The 20,208-nt window shown below is 46.7% G+C and overlaps 1 protein-coding gene across 1 annotated transcript in view; it reads right to left on the minus strand.

Annotated features, from left to right (window-relative positions):
- LOC133132852 (1,4-alpha-glucan-branching enzyme-like) overlaps positions 1-20,208 on the minus strand; it is a 182,456-nt gene that overhangs the window by 58,540 nt on the left and 103,708 nt on the right. The window contains exons 10-12 of the mRNA XM_061248622.1: positions 18,413-18,511; positions 3,482-3,592; positions 1,395-1,566 (exon numbers count right to left, since the gene is read on the minus strand). Of these exons, the coding sequence (XP_061104606.1) occupies positions 1,395-1,566; positions 3,482-3,592; positions 18,413-18,511 (382 nt within the window). The remainder of the gene's footprint in view (positions 1-1,394; positions 1,567-3,481; positions 3,593-18,412; positions 18,512-20,208) is intronic.

Genomic DNA, 20,208 nt, shown 5'->3' on the forward strand with positions numbered 1-20,208 from the left:
GCCCGGCCCGGCCTTCCTCTCCCCCCTGACAGCCGAGGGAGATGATGCACAGCCGTGGACCCAAGCGGCTCCTCGCTAGCTCGTTAGCCAATCCCTGCGTCCGCTCTGCGTCACCGGTGCACCGCTTAACGAGTCCCCCGCTCGGCCATTTACCGGCCGACCCGTCCGGTTTTTAACGAGTCCCAGGACCCCCCCCCGCGGTCCTGCACCCACGCCCACCCACCAATCAATCAATGAGCAGGCCTCCAACGAGCGCTCATCGCTGACGACGCCCCGTCCTGTCAGCGCGGGACCGGGGACGTCAGCGTCTCCAGAGGAATCCATTTAGTGGCAGGCGGAGGAGGCTGTGTTCCTCTGTTTCCTGAGACACATACAAGCCCCGCAGACACACAACAACCTCACAACACGGAGGGAGGGAGGGCAACATGCATGTTTACACGCAAAACAACCTCGCGAGGGAGGGAGGGGAGGACACGTGTGTTTACACGGGATGTCCTCACGTGACGCGACTCTGCTAGTTCACACACACTTTCTGGAAAACCCCATCGATGGGCTCTTGTTCATTGACTTGTTTGCCTAAGAGATGCCCTAAAACGATGCCCTTAGGAGATGGCCTGAAGAGATGCCCTTATCCGGGCCAGCAGCTTGCAGCTGGGGAAAGATCAGGGGTCAGAAAGTATCTCTGCTGTGTATTTCTTCCACCCATGAACTCCAGCAAGATAATTTCACTAATTAGTTCTACTTTCTGGCTGAAGAATTGTGCTAATTAGCAAATCCAGGTGACTGGAACTAAATATTGGCATTCTTACATATTATCCATTTGTCTGTTCATTCATAATTAGGAAAGCAGTTACACACCCAGCTCAGGGGGAAAGCAGAAGGCTAATTTTTAGTCCTGCACTGCAAAAACCAAAAAAGAAGTCAGTCTCAACAAGAATTTAAGTCTTGTATTTAGACTTAATAATTATTTATATTACTTTTTTGCTAAAAAAGACACAAATATTGCCAATGAGGTGAGACAGCTTTACTCACTTCAAGATGCAAACAGTAACTTAAAACAACAAATGTTTTCTACTTCAGAGAAAAATACTTTAAGTCTCATAAAAACACTTGATAACACAGACAAGCCTAAGGGTAAAGCAGAAGCGCGATTTTAAGGGATTTTAAGTCCTAGGGATTTGAACCTACAGCCTTTAAAAGCATAGTTCCCCATCCATTACACTGTAAAAAATAAGTCACTCTTAAGAAGCATCTTAGGCTTATATTTAGACTTAAAATCTTATGTCTAATACTTTTGCTAAATGAGACTAAAAACTGCCAATGGGGTAAGACATTTTCACCATTTGTCAACCAAACAGTAACTTAAAACAAGGCAATATCTTAAATCGACTCACCCATGAAGTTGAGGTAGGCCTCCCCGCCCAGGGTGTGGGTGAGCAGCCGGATCATCTTGTGGAGCTGGATGCCGCGGTCGATGACGGCGGTCATGGGCTCCAGGCTGCTCATGTTGGTGTACATCTCCTTGTCCATGAGCCAGAAGGCCAGCGATTTGTCCCCCACCAGAGCCTGGCCCGGGACGGAGAGCACACCTTACATTACATTACAGTTATTTAGCTGATGCTTTCTATCCAAAGCGACTTACGGTTGATTAGACTAAGCACAATTAGGGGCAGCATGTAGCCTGGTGGCTTAGGTACATGACTGCAACCCCCAAGGTCGTCATGTTCAACCCTGGTGTAGCCACAATAAGGTTGATGCAGCTGTTGGGCCCTTGAGCAAGGCCCATAACCCTACATTACTCTGGGGGGGAGGGAATTGTCCCCTGCTTAGTCTAATCAACTATAACTTGCTTTGGATAGAAGCAGCAGCTAAATAACAAATTACTTATTTATAGTTAACCAATCTAACGTGGGGTAAAGTGCCCTGCTTAAGGACCCAACAGCTACACTGATGGCATTGTGGCTGCACCGGGGCTTGAACCAACAACCTTCCAGGTCCCAGCAAAGCACCTTAGCCACTAGGCTCGGTTGCCACAGAACTGACGTTAGCACGTTAGCGGCGACGTTGGCACGTTAGCCAAGACGCTAGCGACGGTCTTTTCTCACACTCACTCCCACACTTCGAGAGCTGCCTGAAAGAGACGAGGCAGACCATTCATTACAGCCTCTAATGATCTCGCTCTCGGGTTTTCAACAGGGGGTCTTTGAAGGTACAGTGGGGGGTCCGTGGCTAGATTTGATACGCCAAGGCTATATATAAATTTGGGAAAATATTTCAAAATATAAAACCACATTTTAAAAAAAAACTCTTTTTAAGTTGTTGGGGGTCCCCTGGATGTCTTGGAGCTTGGGTGGGATTCGTGGATCAGAAAAGGTTGAAAGCCCTTGATGTAGCTTATTACAGCTCATTGGCTTATTAGCGCTAAAGAGAAATTCACCCTATTTCACTAAACGCTTGTGGCTACTGTGGTAGGAATGCATACCAAATGAAGCTTTGTCCCTTTTAAGAAGCTTTTAACCCGACCGCTTGTACAATTCTGCTGTGTTCCGCAATACCGGTTTTCGATTGTAGCATTGTAACACAATTCCCATCAAGCATTTCACCGAGATCTCATAGGCAGCATAGACAAAGATTATGCAATGAACTATGGGACATTGAGGCAGAGAAACAATGAAACGGCTGCAGATGCTGTCTTTAGAAATAAAGATTAAAACATTGCATTGTCCTTCCGAATTTATCAGCTGTGAGAAGTTCCTGCCCGTGAAAATACGATGCTCATATGCTGGTTTGGAATTATGAAAAAAAGGCTGTATGTTTCTGAAACTTCTAATCAAATACAGCGTTTTATCAGCCGCACCAAACAATTCAGTGGAAAGCAGGCAGTCTTGATTTGATTTTACTTATTTCATATCTTGATTTGAGTTTACATGTTTTTACAAAAACATAATCAGTTTGTACTTTAGAGAACTGATTGATAATGACGCACATGACACCAGGGTCTAGCTTGTCTTGCTGTTGTTCAGAGCACAGTCTTTTGGTCTTAGATAAATGATAAGTGGTATGTGATAACTGATGTGTGATGTGTGGTGTGTGGTGTGTGGTGTGTGATATGTGATAAGTGACTTTGGTTCCTTCAGCCCAGGGCTTAGCCAGGCAGGTTTAATTGGAGTTCCTGTATGCTGTACAAGAACTCTCCTACAGAAACTAATTTGCTGTCTGCTAAACAAACTTCAGGATAAATAATTATGCTGTACCTTGCTGAGCTCTGAGGATTATAAACAGGCTTGATATTTTAATTTCCTGGTAGATCAGCGTTAGATAAAAAAAAAAAAACTACAGTCACTCCTCTCCATATGGTTAAAAAAAACATGTTCTAATGATACCTCTGACTGACACCTGCATCAAAATGATCGATTGGACTCCCACCATACAGGCTCCTCCCCCCCCAGCTGCACATTGATTGACAGCTGAGTCAACCAACCTGGTCGTGGCTCTCTGCGTAGGCGATAGAGGGCTCGCCCTTCCTCCTATTGGTCAGAGTGCGGATGATGTCGCTGATGTTCCAGTCTTCGTCCCTGTACTCCTTCAGGATCTGTGGAGATAGAGGAAGGCCCACCCCACTCAGACCCCTGGGTATTGTAGTTCTGACCTTCTCCAACCTGCCGAGTCCAAATTAACTGGACAAATCCTATAAACGGGTGACCTGTACAAAAGAACGGCGAGAGAAGACTCAGGCTTCCGAACTGTCAAGGTACACGGAGGGGAATGAAATTTAATTAAAATCAAGGGAAGGCATTAAATATTCAGATACAGTATTAACAATGTCAGACTGCTTTGATGATTTTGAAAAGAAGACAAAAAAGCCAAGCGTGTGTGGAGTCAGCAGCTATCGAAGGCTTTGTCTTCGGAGAGAATAAATGAAACGGAAAAGCCTTGATCGTTGAAGTGAGTCACACCAGATTCACTGTAATCCTGAATCACAGGGTTTATACCTATTCTACAACAGAATGAATAATGACTGTGACGATAGGGCACATCATTTACACCCTGCTCTGAAGCCGATTGATTCACAGATTTTACACATTGCTCTGAAGCAGGGTCACAGATTTTACACCCTGCTCTGAAGCTAAATCACAGATTTTATACCCTGCTCTCAAGCTAAATCACAGATTTTACACCCTGCTCTGAAGCAGTCACAGATTTTACACCCTGCTCTGAAGCTAAATCACAGATTTTACACCCTGCTCTGAAGTTAAATCACAGATTTTACACCCTGCTCTGAAGCTAAATCACAGATTTTACACCCTTCTCTGAAGCTAAATCACAGATTTTACACCCTGCTCTGAAGCTAAATCACAGATTTTACACCCTGTTCTGAAGTTAAATCACAGATTTTACACCCCAAGGTGAAGCGGAGTAACAGATTTTCAGAGGTGGAAAATCCAGATTCAGAGAGTAAAAGCCCTCACAAGTATTGTGTTCCTATCATCCGGATTTGCAAATTAGCACAAGATTTCGAACAGGAGGAAAAAAAAACGAATTTGTGAGTCCCCGGGTCGAAGAAACCAGACAGTACGGCTGTACTTTTACTTTCAGACCCCTGGACTCTCCTCCTCTGCAGATTTTACACCCTGCACTGAGGCTGACTCACAGAGTTTAACCTAAACTGAAGTCACCACATGCACACCTGCTCTGTAGTTCAGTCACACAGCGCACGCCCCCCCCCTCTGAATTCCACTCGCTGGATTTCACACCTTCGTTGAGCCACAGAATTTAAACCCTTCCCTCTGGACTGAGAAGTTTCTGTAAGTTCCTAAGTTTGTAGTGCCGCGCCGGAGTCAAGCCAGTGCATTCCTGCTCCTATAGGAAGAGATCACAGGCTTTAGTTCTTTAGGGGCCCTGCTTTAATGCTCCTCTCACCGCATCCTCCGTGACGGGCACTATGTACAGTCAATTGAGGCCTACAATTCCACACCGATGTTTGCAGCGCGAGAATAAACATTTAGGAAAAGACCACACGCTGAAATTGATGACTCCGAACTGCCCCGGCGACCCAGGAGGGGGCTTCCTGCGGGAGGTCAGTATATCAGCGTGGGGGGGGGGCAGTGGCATGGGTTGCTATGCCAACACACGCGGTTAGGGTCTCCCACCTACTCGCTCTGCACAGAATGGTGGCTAACCGTAGGTGACCACACACAACAAAAACAGACTTTTCTTCAGTTAGACGCGTAAAAAGGCTTTGTTTGTGGTGTATCTGTGAGTTGTGTGTGTGAGAAATTAACAGAGAGTGAGAGAGAGAGAGAGAGAGAGAGAATAAGGACAGATGGCTAACATGTTATTTATAATTTGAGAGTGTGAGGAAACAAGAGAGAAGTTGGAGCGCCATAAAGAAATGTTTATCTTAATGAAATGTATTAGGTTTGTTGCTATAAAAAGATGTACAAACGGATAGATTGGAAGAGGAGAGCAGTTCAGCAGGGCTAAAACCCTACAGTGACCCTGTGTAAGACGTGTCACAGGCTGTGGGGAGTTATTGGTCTTCCTCGGGCTGCGGAAGGTGCCGGACTGCAGGCAGCAGACTGACAGGGCCAGGAGACTGACGGGGGGGGGGGCTCAGCTCTCAGCGTGATCAGGACTGACAGGTGAGTGACAGAAAAGGAAACCTGTTTTTATTACGCTGCAGCTTTTAAAAGGGCCCAAATCAATAGAGGCAAAAAGGCAATCAATGTGGCCACTTTGGAGTGGAAAGCACGGACCGCCAGCCCCATCCACACCCCCCCCTACCCCCCAACCTCCCATCCCACCCGCTCCCTCTCTCTCTCTCTCTCTCTCTCGCTCTCTCTCTCTTTCTCACTCATTCAGGGTAAATAGAGCTTCCTTCCTTATACCTACTAGATAAACTTTTCCTACAAACTTAAGACTTCACTTCTGCAGGTAGGAGTGGTGTGACCTGACTGCCCTGCTGAACACTCCAGATAAACCCAGCTGGGGTTCTGAGCTGGTTCAAGCAGTGTTTTCGACACTTCTCGCTGGTCAAAGCTGGTCTGTGCCAGCTCATAGCTGCTCTTGCTGGTTAAAGCTGGTTAAAGCAGGTTAAGCTGGGAGAGTGTGCTGGTGGCCAAACTAGTGGACTTAAGCCAGCAAGAACTGAGGAGAAAACCCATCTTAAACCAGCTTGACCAGTTCAGGCCGGTTTAAAGTGGACTTTTCACAGGGTATCTGCGGAGGTGTCCGAGGTTGGAGGGGTCACAGAGCTGTCACGCCGGTGCTACTCCGAGCAGGTTCTGAAACCGCGCTGACAAGGTGGAGGACAGATGGTTTTCATTAGCGGGGATATAAAAAGACAACGAAATGGCAGACCAGCTGGAGGTGCAGGGTACAGCGATGCAAATGGAGTTCACCCGGAGCGAGGACAGCGGATTGGACGTGTCTGAAATGGATGATTAACTAGCGGCTGCCACGCGTACCTTCAGTGAAGGTCTCTCTGAGCACTGCTGCGCTTCAGTGGAGGGAGCGTGTGTTTGAGTATGAGAGAGAGAGAGAGGGAGAGAGAGAGAGAGAGGGAGAGAGAGAGGGAGAGAGAGTGAGGGAAAGAGAGAGAAAGACAGAAAGAGATTTCAAAACTGTCAATAACCTTTAGGGAGATTTACTGATGTTTAATGTATTTCACATTTTGCTTATCTGACTCAAGTCTGGAGTGAATGAGAGAGTATGTACATGTCTGTCTGTGTGTGTGTGTGTGTGTGTGTGTATGTGCGTGTGTGTATTTGTGAATATGTGGTTAGTCAGTATTTCAGCACTTTACAGAATCTCTGTGCATGCGTATGTGAGAGTTATGTGTTTATCTGTGAATATGTGGTTAGATAGTATTTCAGCACTTTACAGAATCTCTGTGTATCTGTGTGTGTGCGTGCGTGTGTGTGTGAGTTGTGTGTTTATCTGTGAGTATGTGGTTAGGCACCTTACAGAATCTCCGTGCCTGTTTAGTTGAAAGCAGTGAACCCCAGCGTCTGATGCTGAAGCCACAGGATCACCGCAGGAGAGCCGGAGCCGTCTGCACTTCAGAAAGCCCCGGGAGAGAACAGAAAAGCTTCCAGGGAGGGAGTCTGAGCACCGGCTTACTGCCCGTACCTTTCCACTTTCAACAAGACTCTGAAATTCCTTTTTTTAAAAAGATTAAGTTATCGGACGCTCTGTCAACACACCTCGAGCTATCCTTTTCACCGGCTGATTTGTGATCGGTGAAACGGCGAGGCAGGCTTGGCTATCTGTCACATAAAGGTGCTTTTCTTGCATCACTTACTGTTCATTGTACTCATTCTCATGTACTCATTCACCCGTCCGGCTAGGCTAGCACGCAAGGGCGCTCCTTTGTGTGCACCCCCCGACTGTAACTGTGTGTGAACCCACCGAGAGATGCTACCCTGGTCAACCCGGGCTCAGAAGAGCAACCTGGTGGATTACATACTACATACCCACCTCGCCTGGTTACCTGGGTGTAAAGCGATGACTAATTTGCGAGAAAAAAACCCCAGCCCTGTGGCTCTGAGGGCCAACGATCAGTCAAGCCACTATCAGATTAAAAGTTTTAGTGGTACGCACCAACCGGTAAAAACAGTCTCTAGAATGATCTAGAATGTCACAGGTAGAAAGTCCAGCGAAAAGTCCAGAAAGTAAAAGTTCTACCATGTGTTTTGTCTATCCATGAACTCAACCATTTGATTTCACTGATTAGTTCTACCTCCTGGTTGAAGAACACTACTTATTTGCAAATTCAGGTTATTGGAAAAAAAGAAGGGGGAAATTTCCACCTCTGTGGATTGTTTCTCTTGACTCCTCTTCTTACAAAGGCCCGCTATTCTTAATTCTCGGCCATTTTGTGACGCAGGATTGCGCATGCTAAACATGGCCGCTTTGGCAGCAGGTAAAAGTGAAGGACCGCACTGGTCTCAGCGGCTGAAGAGATACTGCAGTGGAGCCAAAATGGCATCCCCACCCCTCACAGCTGCCAGCGGAGCCATCTTCACCCCCCTCTAATGGCTTCCATTACTGTCCAATCTATTAAGAGCCCGGAGGAAGAGCCTCTCGTTAGCTTGGGATGCCTTTGTAACATTATCAATTAAGAGTGACGGCGTTTTATATTAGCGATCTGATCTAATCATACAGACCTGTGTCACACGCCTTATCTGCTCTCCTGATTAGGACGTCTTCATTTCTCAGAAGCCGCCGGTCCTGGCGGATGTCCGCTGGCGGTAAACGGGCGGTATTAATCAGCCGGATGAAGGACGGGATATTGGGAGTGGGAGAGTGATGGCCGGGCACTGCCCGGATCACGGGGTGAGGTGGGTACAGACAACTACAGACACCCTGGTCTGTTACTGAGGTGGGTACAGACAACTACAGACACCCTGGTCTGTTACTGAGGTGAGTACAGACAACTACAGACACCCTGGTCTGTTACTGAGGTGGGTACAGATAACTACAGGTACCACGGTCTGTTACTGAGGTGGGTACAGATAACTACAGACACCCTGGTCTGTTACTGAGGTGGGTACGGACAACTACAGGTACCGTGGTCTGTCTTATATAATCTGAATAAGACTAAAATACTTACTGAGCTTGACTTTTTGACTTTTTTCTTGTTTTTACTGAGCAGCAGTGGCAGATGGGCCAGACCCACAGCAGACCTGCTTTTTCCCTCCTGAAACCACCAGAGCAGAACATCTCTTCCCGAGTCAACAAATACGGCTCTCAAGCCATGCTAGTCATGCACTGAGAGCCCCGCAGACAGAACCGCAAGAGGAGCCTACACACAATACCGCCTTAAGCCAGTTCTGACAGGGGCCGCAGTGGACAGCAGTACACCTGGCCCTCAGGCTTATCCCTGGAGGCCGGGAGCACTTCTGCTTTTCCTTTCTACCTGATGGCCCATCGTCTCGCCGATCGCCGGCCAGAGTCTCCACTCACCTGGGGTCTCAGGTGCACGCCAGCATCGCACTCAGATCGCATTCTGCCAAACAAAATGGCCGCCCCTCGAATCCGAGAGGGGGATAATGCAGGCCGGCAGCACTACGGCCCTGCTACTGGTGACCATCCTCCCTACATCCTCCCAGGCCCACACATGGGGGCCCTGTCACTGGATACACAGTACCACCCTGTCCTATATGTAAGATATGCACCATGCATCGGGCCCGGACTCCTGCAAAAGGGTCCCTTTTCTTGACCACAGTTGACCAAAAAACAAACACCCAACCCCCTATTCCACAATCACAACACCTCCCCCCCCCACCTCCCCTCACCACCACCCGTCCCAGACTGATGAAGAGGAGGGGTGTGGGACTGCGAGGGCCCTTGTGTCCTCTTCCATACAGTGACCCGTGACACACCTAATACATTTTGACCTCCGTCCTCCCCATCTAATTGAATAACTAAATGCGTTCCACATCAGTACTTCTCACTCTTCCACAGAAAACAGAGGAACACACTAACAAACAAACGCGCCCTTGACCACAGCTCGTTTCAGGTGTGAGTCGGGAGTATGGAGGGGGCGGGTCGGGGGGGGGTTCAGTGTTATGAATGAAATCGATCCGCGGGGGAGGGGGGTGTCCAGTTCTTTCCCCTGAGTCACCTCGCCCCTGGGGGGCCCAGCGAGACACAGGCAGATTAGTCCACAAGCTGAGAGACCCCACAAGCTGAGAGACCCCACAGAGGTTCCGGCATTCTCCATCACAGCTCCCACTCCCCACTGCAGAGAACGTATTAAAGAGCCTGGGGCTGGAATGGGTAAGTCAATCAATATTTCACATTATAGCCACTGTGTTTATAACTTATTATATAAACAAACACACACACACACACACACACACAGTCACAAACACAGTCACACACAATATTTCACATTATAGCCACTGTGTTTATAACTTATTATATAAACACACACATAAACACATACGCACACACACACACAGGCAGACACACACACAGCCGGACACATACGCACACATGCACACATGTACACACATGCGTACACATACACAGACAAACACACTAAATGCATTAATACTGTATTTTCGTATTACCTCATTACATGTATCTACACCATAATATTATATTTAGCATATAATGCATGAAATGTATTCACAGCATGTGCTAATAATCAATTATAGAATTTTGAATAGCTCATCAACAGATACATATATTAAATGATGACATATGCAATCTCTCAGAGTGGTCCTTCAGCTTATATTCAGACAGAATACATTAATTAATACCTCATTAACCACATTAATTAATGTATCAGGACAGAGCAGGCTGCTCACTGGAAGATGGACCGTTTCGTATCCGTAGCGGACGTGACAAGGCGGGAGAAGCTGGAAAACGAAACGCTGAGATCTGGACGACACGACAGACCGGCCCGGTGAGGAACCTTCACACCACACGTTCTCTCATCTGAAAGCCCACTTCACCATGTGCAGGGACACTGAACAGGCGTGAGCGCGTGCAGGGGGGACCACGAGGGGCCAATCCCACCAGGGCGGGGAGTTACTCCACTCAGAAGAGCCCGACTGAGCGTTTCAGCCGTGACCGCACCTGCTCCCATAAGCACCGTCACCGGGGGAATCCCCACATCACAGGGCGTGGTGAGGTACCTCCACCCACCAGCTTTCACCTCTCTCTCTCACACTATCTCTCTCTCTCTCTCCCTCACTCTCTCTCTGTCTCTCTCACTCCATCTCTCTCTCCCTCTGTCTCTCTCACTCCATCTCTCTCTCCCTCACTCTCTCTCTGTCTCTCTCACTCTCCATATCTCTCTCCGTCTCCCTCTCCCTCAACTCTCTCTCTCAGTCCCTTTCACTCTCCATATCTGTCTCTCTCTATCACACTATCTCTCTCTCTCCCTCACTCTCTCTCAGACCCTCTCACTCTCCATATCTGTCTCTCTCTATCACACTTCTTCTTCTTTCGTATATCGTCAGATGGCCAACTCAGTGTCATGCAGCCACGCCCTCGTCTCCGGTCCTAAGTCGAAAAGGCCAGCTTCTGAGGGTGGGCTGTATAGGGGGCAGCCGGTGATTATGTGCTCGGCAGTCTGTTCAGGCTCGCCGCACTCGCATGCCGCACTGTCCGATAGGCCCCACTTCTTCAGAGATGACTTGAATCGTCCGACGCCAGAGCGCAGACGGTTCAGTGAGGTCCATAGATGGCGTGGCATGTCTTCTCCTTTTACACCGCCTCCTGGGTCCCGGATGTATCGTTGCATGCGGGAGGGCCCAGCCGTCTCCCACGTCTGTTTCCAGGATGCTGCCAGCCAGGCGTCTCTGGACAAGTCTATCACACTATCTCTCACTCTCTCTATCACTCTCTCTCTCTCTCTCCCTCTCCCCCTCTCTCTCTCCCCCCCTCTCTCTCTCTCTCTCTCTCTCCCACTCTCCCTCTGTCTCTCTTCGTTGTTTATACTGGTGGAAGCCAGACCCGTGTGGGGGAAGTCCACCGAACTCATCAATAGATTATACAACATACCCTCTTCATAAATCAATCTCAAGTATTATTATTTGAAGTCTTTGTTTTTCCACTTAAAACGTGTTTCTACTATTTTCTGGCTAAATAATACAACAATGAGGTGAGATAATTTGACCAATTTCAAGATTTGCAGTTGAGGTAAGACTTCATTTCATTTGTCAAGCAAGCAGAAACTTAAAAACAAGCTACTACTTTCTACTAGAAAAATAAAAACTATTTTCAGTCTCATTACAAGGCAAACTTTTTTTGCAGTGTATCTGACCTCAAGATCTCCCCCCTACCCCTGCAGAGATGGAATTAAATCTGTTGTGTATTTTTAGTATGGGAGTAAGTGGAGTGGCTATCTCTGCATTTACATCCTCTCAGCAGTCCCGCTCCTGTTCACAAACGCTCAGTTTACTCTGGAAAGCCACACCACCCGATAAGACATGTCACGGTCAAACGTGGTTATCGATAATGACATAATGGAAAATGAGCCGTGGCTCTTCTGTGCCCAGTACTGTGGCTGTGGCTCTTCTGTGCCCAGTACTGTGGCTGTGGCTCTTCTGTGCCCATCTTTACAAGTGTTTCAGACCTGTAATGAGACTTAAAATCATTTTTCTTCTCTCTAGTAGAAAATAACCCAAATTGTCTTACCCCATTGGCAAATCTGGTAATGAGTAAAACTGGCTCACCTCATTGGCAATAAGTTTGCAATAGAAATGTTATGCCTAAGTTCTATGGCTAAATATATGACCTGTTAAGATATGACTTTTTAAAAAATACTTTTTTAAAGACTTCTTTTGTTTCAGTGAGGGAGGTCATTAAGCTTGGCCCAGCGGTGACTTCCTGGATGCCATTTGAGGCCACGGTCCCCAGCCTCATCCATGCTGGCTGTATGGATTCTGTGCCCAGGACAGGTGGGTATGAGTCCCTCAGGACTGCGGACATCGAGGGAGAGCTACCCTGGTACCAAGCCAGACTTACAGTACAAAGCTCCACCTCTCCAGGAACCGCAAATCTGTGATAAATCCCCTCTTTCATTTCCCTGTCCTTTACAGTTAATTATTCCTTTACAATTTCCCAACTCTGGTCAGAGCAGATGGTTGTGCATACTTTAACGCTTCTGTTTCAACTGAGAAGGACAGGAATAAAGGCAAGTGGTGTTACACAGAGAATGAAACGGACAGCTCCCAAGTGGCCAGAGAAAAAGAAGAAAGAAAAAACCGTAGCTAAATTACATCGAATTAGAAAGTGGCTCTCGATTGGTCGTCGGATGCGAAACCGTTGTTCTGCTGAGAAGAAAAGCCACGTCCACCTTGAAGAGCCCAAACCGCACCACAACAGAACAACACAGATAAGTTCAGGTGAGTGTTCGTGTCATAGTGCACACTCCCGTTTGGCTGCACTCAAAACACATCTCTTCAACCTGCTACAAATATAACCTACGACAAAGAAAAATAAAACCATCACCCAAACAAAAGAACACAGGGAATAAAAATTATCTTAGGCAAAAACAATTCATTCCAATCTGACTTGCTAACGTCTAGCAAGTTATTTAACTGAATGCCGCCCACAGGTTCATTCATCGTACTGCATCTCTGATGTTGTGTACTTGTGCTAGACTGTTGTTTTTGTCTATGCGAGCACACACCAAGACAAATTCCAATCAATGTTTCATTGAAATGGTAATAAATTATTGAATCTTTAAACAAGGTAGAGAATACAGATGCTGTGCTTTTCTATTGAATTCTTTATTCAATGTTACCACCTCTAATCTTTTCTGACTGAAATGACCAAACTCGCAAAAAGTTTAAGCTGAAGACGCAAGGGCAAATTATCCCAGTGCCATGACCTGTGCATCAAAGGAAAGGTTGGAGTGACAACTTCCTGCGAGCTGAGGCCTCCTTCAGTGGAGCGTGAAGTAATTATGAAGTAACAATGGAATAAAAGCATTGTGGGAAATGTAGTTTTTTTTTGCAATAGACATGGGGGAAATCTGACCTGTTCCAGGGGGCAGTATCAGAGCAGACAGTGTGGATAGTAGACACCATTGCAGAGGCATGATACTGCATGACAGGGATGGTCAAATCACGGTCCTCGAGGGGCGAGAGCTGCTCGCTTTCCACCCTCCCTTTACCAGCCTAGCCAATCAGTAGCACTAATTGTCCGGCTCCTTACCCGGGAGGGAAGAAAACCAGGGCCGGATTTGGATTCCAGGGGCAGGTTTGATGATCCCTGCCATACGGGATTCCAGCTTCTGGACCGCAAAAGCAGGAGGTCATAAAATAATGGCCCAGACTGGGCTTTTCTGCGGGCTCAGACAGCGCCGGCCCTTATGCCAGCCCGTAATTAATATAAAAAACGAGACAGCCTTCATTACGGGGAGGTGAGGAGACGGGCCCACAGACGACCTTCAGGGCTGCGACTCGAGCTGACATGTCCGGCACCTCAGAGCCAGCGCACAGCCTACAGCCCGCGATGGGGGGAGGAGGAGGAGGGAGGAGGAGGGAGGGGAGGAGAACAGGAGAGGGGGAGGAAGGGAGAAGCGCAGAGACGGGGAGGGGAGCCTGCCTCCGCAAAGAAACGTAAACAGCCCGGGACGTGCAGCTTGTGAATTAATGACTATATAAGCATATGGAGATTTTGACCTCTGTGGTGTGCTTGCGGGCACAGATGGACAGAGGAATCTGCGGAAGTGCAGGTAGATCAGACGTGGAGGAGCCTCGTAGCCAGAACCGCTACCAAAATCAGCCAGGCAGCCTGTTCGCTCATGGGACTTGCAGTACTGCTACTGGCCAGTAGAGGGCGCGGTGAGCTAAGTCAGACGTCACTGCTTCAAAGCTGACATGACAGCACAGCTGACCAGACAATATCCCGGAGCAGGCAAATAACAAATAAACTCATTTATTTATTCAATTATTTGTTTTAATGAAAAAAAAAAAACGTAATATAGCTGTCAAGCATTTCAAAAACCAGAAGCACCAGGAGTACGGGAAACAGAATATAGGGGATGAATACACACGTCATTTATTAAATTCTTATCAGGCAACTGGAAAATTAAATTCCATGTGCCAGGGTGGAGAGTGTTTATTTAAAAGCGCGGCATGAATGCAGCTTGAATTTAATGTCATTCTCTAGGGTTGGTGGTAACCTAGACTATAGGTTTAACACAGGTCATTTTATTGGTAGGCTAAATGGCACCTAGAATGATTTTATAAAAGTTGTTCTTCTATGAGCAAACCGTATACATATATGCATACATAATTTCATTTAAAAAGTCAGGGAACCCCAAACTGTCAGGAGTTGCTGGTGAAATCTCTCTGGTTTACGACAAATGCATGCAGACCCAGTTGTTTAGGGGCACAGGAAATAGCGGGGGAGGGGGGGAGGGGGGGTAGCCAATCAGAGACAGTCTCTCTGTAATGTTTATGTACACGTCTCATTTTGTCCTGCGAGCTGATAGCCTACGCAGGCTAATTTGCTGAATCAGGCAGTGGCTTTGTTTTAGGTGCAGCCTTGTTATTTGGCGTGAGACGTGGCTTGCGTCGCGTGATAGCGCGAGACAGAGCCGGGAAGCGCATGACTCACGCCAAAACGCGGGAGGTGCCAACCCTGTTTGACATGCTTCACTCGGCGCAAGACAGTGTTTCACCAACTGTAGCCGAGAGCAAAAGGCATTAGGAGCGGTCTTGCCTGAAAAATAACGGGCCTAACAAAAAATATAGCCTACGATGGCATTATGCTAACATATATATATAATATCATGTGCATGTGGAGTACAGAATTCATTCTCCGGGGATTTGCGACGAGGTCCAGTGGCAGTTATGTAGTTGCTAATTCAAATTCATTTGTTTACAAATCAAACGTACTACCATTTTACAGTTGCCTACTGACTGCTTATGAAGAAAATAATCACTTAAGCAATTTCACAAGTAAGCAGTCTCATATTATTTCTTCGTATAGGGAGGCAATAACGATCATCTGCATGTTTTAATACAACTCTTGTTAATTACTGGTAAATGCATTTTAATTAGGTTTAGAGAATATGAATGAAAACTAATTTAGTTTCTTCAGCTTTCCTATTCATTCTGGGAGAGAAACGTAAACTCAGAAGAAATGTGAATACATTTGAAAAATGAGACCGTTTCAAAAATGGAACATTGTCTGATAAACAAGTAGGATATTTAACCAGACTGTTAGTAAGTATTCTAGAAATGTTTCAGTTTGGCTCTGTTTCATATTGACGATTTCAGCTTGGGAGAACATTGAGACACAATAATTGTGCCATCAATACTGCATAATTTCATTAAAACGAATACAAAACCCACCGTATGTTGGCTGGTCTTTGTAGTGGAGCGTAATGTGTTCGTTTGGTCAGTTTCCCTCCAGCGCAGACCGGGGGCGTCGGTCGTTTCCATTTCGTTCTTCTGGAGAGCGGGACGTCATAATCTGCCAAAAAGCTTCGCTCGACTGGACACTGTCACAGACCCGGTCAGGACCGCTCCGGTCTGTCGTGAATACTTCTCAATCCGTTCGGCTTCCGCGAACGCTTGTGTTCTGTCAGCTTACCCAGCTAAAGGGGTGTCAAATCCACGGATGACTGGACATGCAACCGGCCAATGAAGAGTCCGGAATGACCCTCTGCCCCAATGATACGACAGGCCTGAGAAATGACGTCCAGACCCGGGGACAATACGTAATTATTTTGGATTCACATACTTTTCTACGCTTTACTGAGCTTGTCTGGTGTATTGGAACCTATACAATACTCTCAAAAAGTGCAAACCCTACCTTCTGGTCCTCTTGGTTGGCTCAATTGCACCCGGCATGATCAATCGAGCACAGAAAAGTATTCGAATCCAAAGCAATTAGGTCTGGACCTAGGGTATCTTGGGACATAGAGCACTTCAGTTGGCCAGGAAGGCAGCTTCTAATCACAAAATAGCGACCCCCTGGTGGTCAATCAAGGTACCGCCCAATGTCTTCCTCCCACTCATGTCTGTGTGAGCCTGACTAGCATATAAGTGATAAGTGGTTGGCATTGCATAGTTAATGGCTAAGGTGGCAGAGATGAACCCTGGACATTCTAGATTTGGGGCAAATGGGAAAAGCCATCAAAAATAATTTGGTCTTGAGGTTGTTTTGCTTCGTTAAGTGATACACGAAACCCTTCCAGGAAACTCTACGTCCAAGCTTTTTCTGTGAAGCTATGCTTATACAGCCTTGGTCAATGAATATTCAAACAAACATTCTTTACCCTAACTAAGAACTAAAAACAACAATGAAATATGTATTTTCATACACAGAATTCAACAGAATTAGGTGAGTTCAGCCATCACTAAAACTGAGTTTATGAAGAAAAGTATTACGCTTGCAGTAAATGTCATGGGTAAGTTTGCTTAAATATAGACCCTTTTTTCCCTTATTCTTAGCACACCAAAATTGAGGCTAACAGTAACTGCCCGGAGCACCATGGCTGTTTTATACAGACCACTGGTTTCACTGCATATAGCCAGGCAGAGAGAAGTGAAGACAGACTTCTGATTGAATTATTTTAATAACATTGCCTCCAGGTAGGATGCCCTTTTTCAGACTCAGACCCAATGTCTTTATTGGGTTTGGGAAAATCGCTGACTTAAAGCCAGGCTACATTACAGTACTGTAATGCACTATACAGCACATGCAACCCCGCAATGCCAAACATTTAGCATCTTATATTCAGGCATTTTGGAGGTGCTCTTATACAGAGATCTACATAAGTGCACACATATTGGTTTAGGCAATGAACAGCGCTTATGCTAATTCAGCAGGGTTCAACAGGGTGACAGCCAATAGCAGCATTAGCTTTCAACTTTATGTTTGAAATCATTCGTCTCCTTGGGAAGTCGGAACAGTGAATACACACTTACTTGGAATAAATGTCATATAACATCTCGAGTGTCCGTGGCGCTACAAAGATCCGTAATGCGTTTTTAGGCGAACGGCGCCCAACGCAGGGGCGGACTCGTGTTTTTTCATTCCCAAGGACATGTTTATCTCCGCAACAAAAGCCAGCCACCTGGCCTCCATTTCAATGCATTCAGATGTTTCTTTTGAGAGCGCGGTTCGGAGCCCCGATGCTTATCTCCCGGCGGAGGAGCGAGTCGGCCAGGACAGGCCCGTCTCTCCCCGCGGCGCGAGTCTCCGACCCTCCCCGCCTCTGGCGACTGAAGCGCACGGCGGAATGCGCGTCACCGCGGACTTCAAACGCGCGCGGAGCCGCGATGCTATCTGAACGCGGGCGACAGATCCCCGCGCCGGATTACAGGCCCGGAAATGCGATTCATATCCTCCTGTCACTGGAAAATAAAAAAAAAATGGGGGAGAACGCGCTGCCCCGACCCAGATCAAAGCCGACTGGGAAAATAATGCATATTTACACGCCGGCATCGTTTCCACAAAGAAGAAGCCTTTTGAAGCAATTCATTCAACCTGTCAAAAAAGAGCGTCTAATTGATTAACGGAGGAATTCTGCAAAATATTTCTGTGCAGCAAAGCTGCTTCAGGAAAGGAGACGAATTCAATACAACAGGGTGAATGGATAGGATCGTCAGTCATTTCGTGATATATAGCCCATATTTCAATATTCAAAAGCGACATTTATTCTGCCCCTGTCTCCCTGGCTGTACGTAATTGTACTTGAAATAACCCTCTACTCCATATCTGAGAGGCAATTTGTGCTGACAGTCGGCATCAAGTGGCGCCCACCCCAACCAAAACACGGCCATTTAAGAGAAACGCGGCAGTCCGGGCCGCAGCTCGCTCTGTGAAATAACGGGGATGTTCTGGTAAAGCCAGGAAATGAGAAGGCACTAAAATGCACAAAGGAACAGGTGCAAGGCTTTAGTGTGGCATGGAGTTGCCAGCTCACCTGGATCCACTTATCCGGTATGGCCATCGCCAGCCGGTAGTCGAAGCCGCACCCTCCCTCCGTGATCGCCCGGCACAACCCCGGCATGCCCGACACATCCTGCGGAAAGAGAGAGAGAGAGGAGGGGGTGAGCAGACCGCCGCCAGTCAATGGGTTGCTATGACGATGAACCATTTGAAGAGCAGGGGGCTTTTTTTTCAAAATTCTAAATCAGTGTTCTAGAACCCTGTGGATTTAAATTACCAGTAGCGATTGTGACATCAGCATTAGAATGTTCAGTTACGGACAAACTCTAATCGCATGTTTGTCGTCTTACAGGGTTAAAGAAAACTGCAGAAAGTAAATTTGTATATAATCTGGCAAGATGAGATGGGCCCCAAAGGTTCAATTTGCCCATGACCTGTCAATAAACCATTTTAATCCCACCCTTGACAACTACACTGATTCTAGCTGTCTGAATAACCAACTCATTCATTAAAGACATACGGATCCTTTTTCCATAGTCAATGTTATTTGTCTATCAGGATAAAATATGGAGACCAAAACTGAATAGATACAAATAAAATAAATGTTTACTGAAGGTTAAGTGCCCACACAATCATCAAATGTGTGTTCCATATTGACATATGATGTCAGAATAATCATCAGACGTGTGTCCATATCGACAGATGATGTCACAATAATTATCAGACGTGTGTTCCATATTGGCATGTGTCACAATAATCATCAAATATGTGTTCCATATTGACATATGATGTCACAATAATTATCAGATGTGTGTTCCAGATTGGCATGTGATGTCACAATGTGCTTTTCATTAATGCTGGACATGAGCATGCTTTGAAACGGTGTGGGGGAAAAAAGGAGTCTTTCAATTTGACGTCAGTTTCTATATAACCTTGTAATCTGGTTTTAGTTTACAATCGCCTGTCCCCCTCTGTGCTCCTGCAGAAGTAGAGGCTCCATGTAACCCCCTGGAGGAATGCTTTGGGGAATTAGACTGGCAGGAGTACGTCTGTGTGGTCTGAACTCTAGAGGCAGAGAGCACTGGAAGATCTCCCCTGTGACACTATGTTCTTTAGTGATCGTGCCATTCGGCCTGCTAAACAACACGCTATATGAATGGTGAGCAGACTTCTCTGTTCACTTTTCTTTTTCTCTCTCTCTCTCTCTCTCTCTCTGTCTCTGTCTCTCACACAAACACACACCACCATTATTTTCCTCACCCAATCCCAACAGATTTTAGCAGAAAGGTAAGCTTTGCTCCGTGAAAAAGACCGATGGTGACGATCTCCCCATTTACCATTAAAAAGAGTATCCAGGATTATCCCCTATGAATTAATTACACAGACAGATGGAGCAAATCGTACCAATTTGGACATTAACGAAGAAATCATGTAATTACTGCTTTAATTAGCCGTGGCTGGAGGCAGGGTCGGGGGGGGGGGGGGTTATCGATCGCGTGGCCGAACCCCGAACCCCGCACCCCGTCACCGCACCGGGGGGGCGGCCGGGGCTTGTTGCTATGGGCGCCTTTGAAGACCACGTCGCTCGCGGTCTCCTTCCACCCTTCAGGTAGTAATTACCTAATTATCACCTCGATTCAATTCAAATCAGCGCTCAATTCCCATCTCCCTGAGCGTTTAATGGTCTCGCCAAATGCACAAAGGAAAATCAAATGAGATTTCCATTTTTTTTAAATGGAGACATCCCCGCTCCTGTTGAGGGAGAAGTTGCTCTGCAGGCTGAAGATTACTCCTGGGCGTTCTCCTGTAACTTTGGCTCGCCGGCTTGAA

Source organism: Conger conger, chromosome 7, assembly GCF_963514075.1.
Source record: "Conger conger chromosome 7, fConCon1.1, whole genome shotgun sequence".
NCBI classification, from domain to species: domain Eukaryota; kingdom Metazoa; phylum Chordata; class Actinopteri; order Anguilliformes; family Congridae; genus Conger; species Conger conger.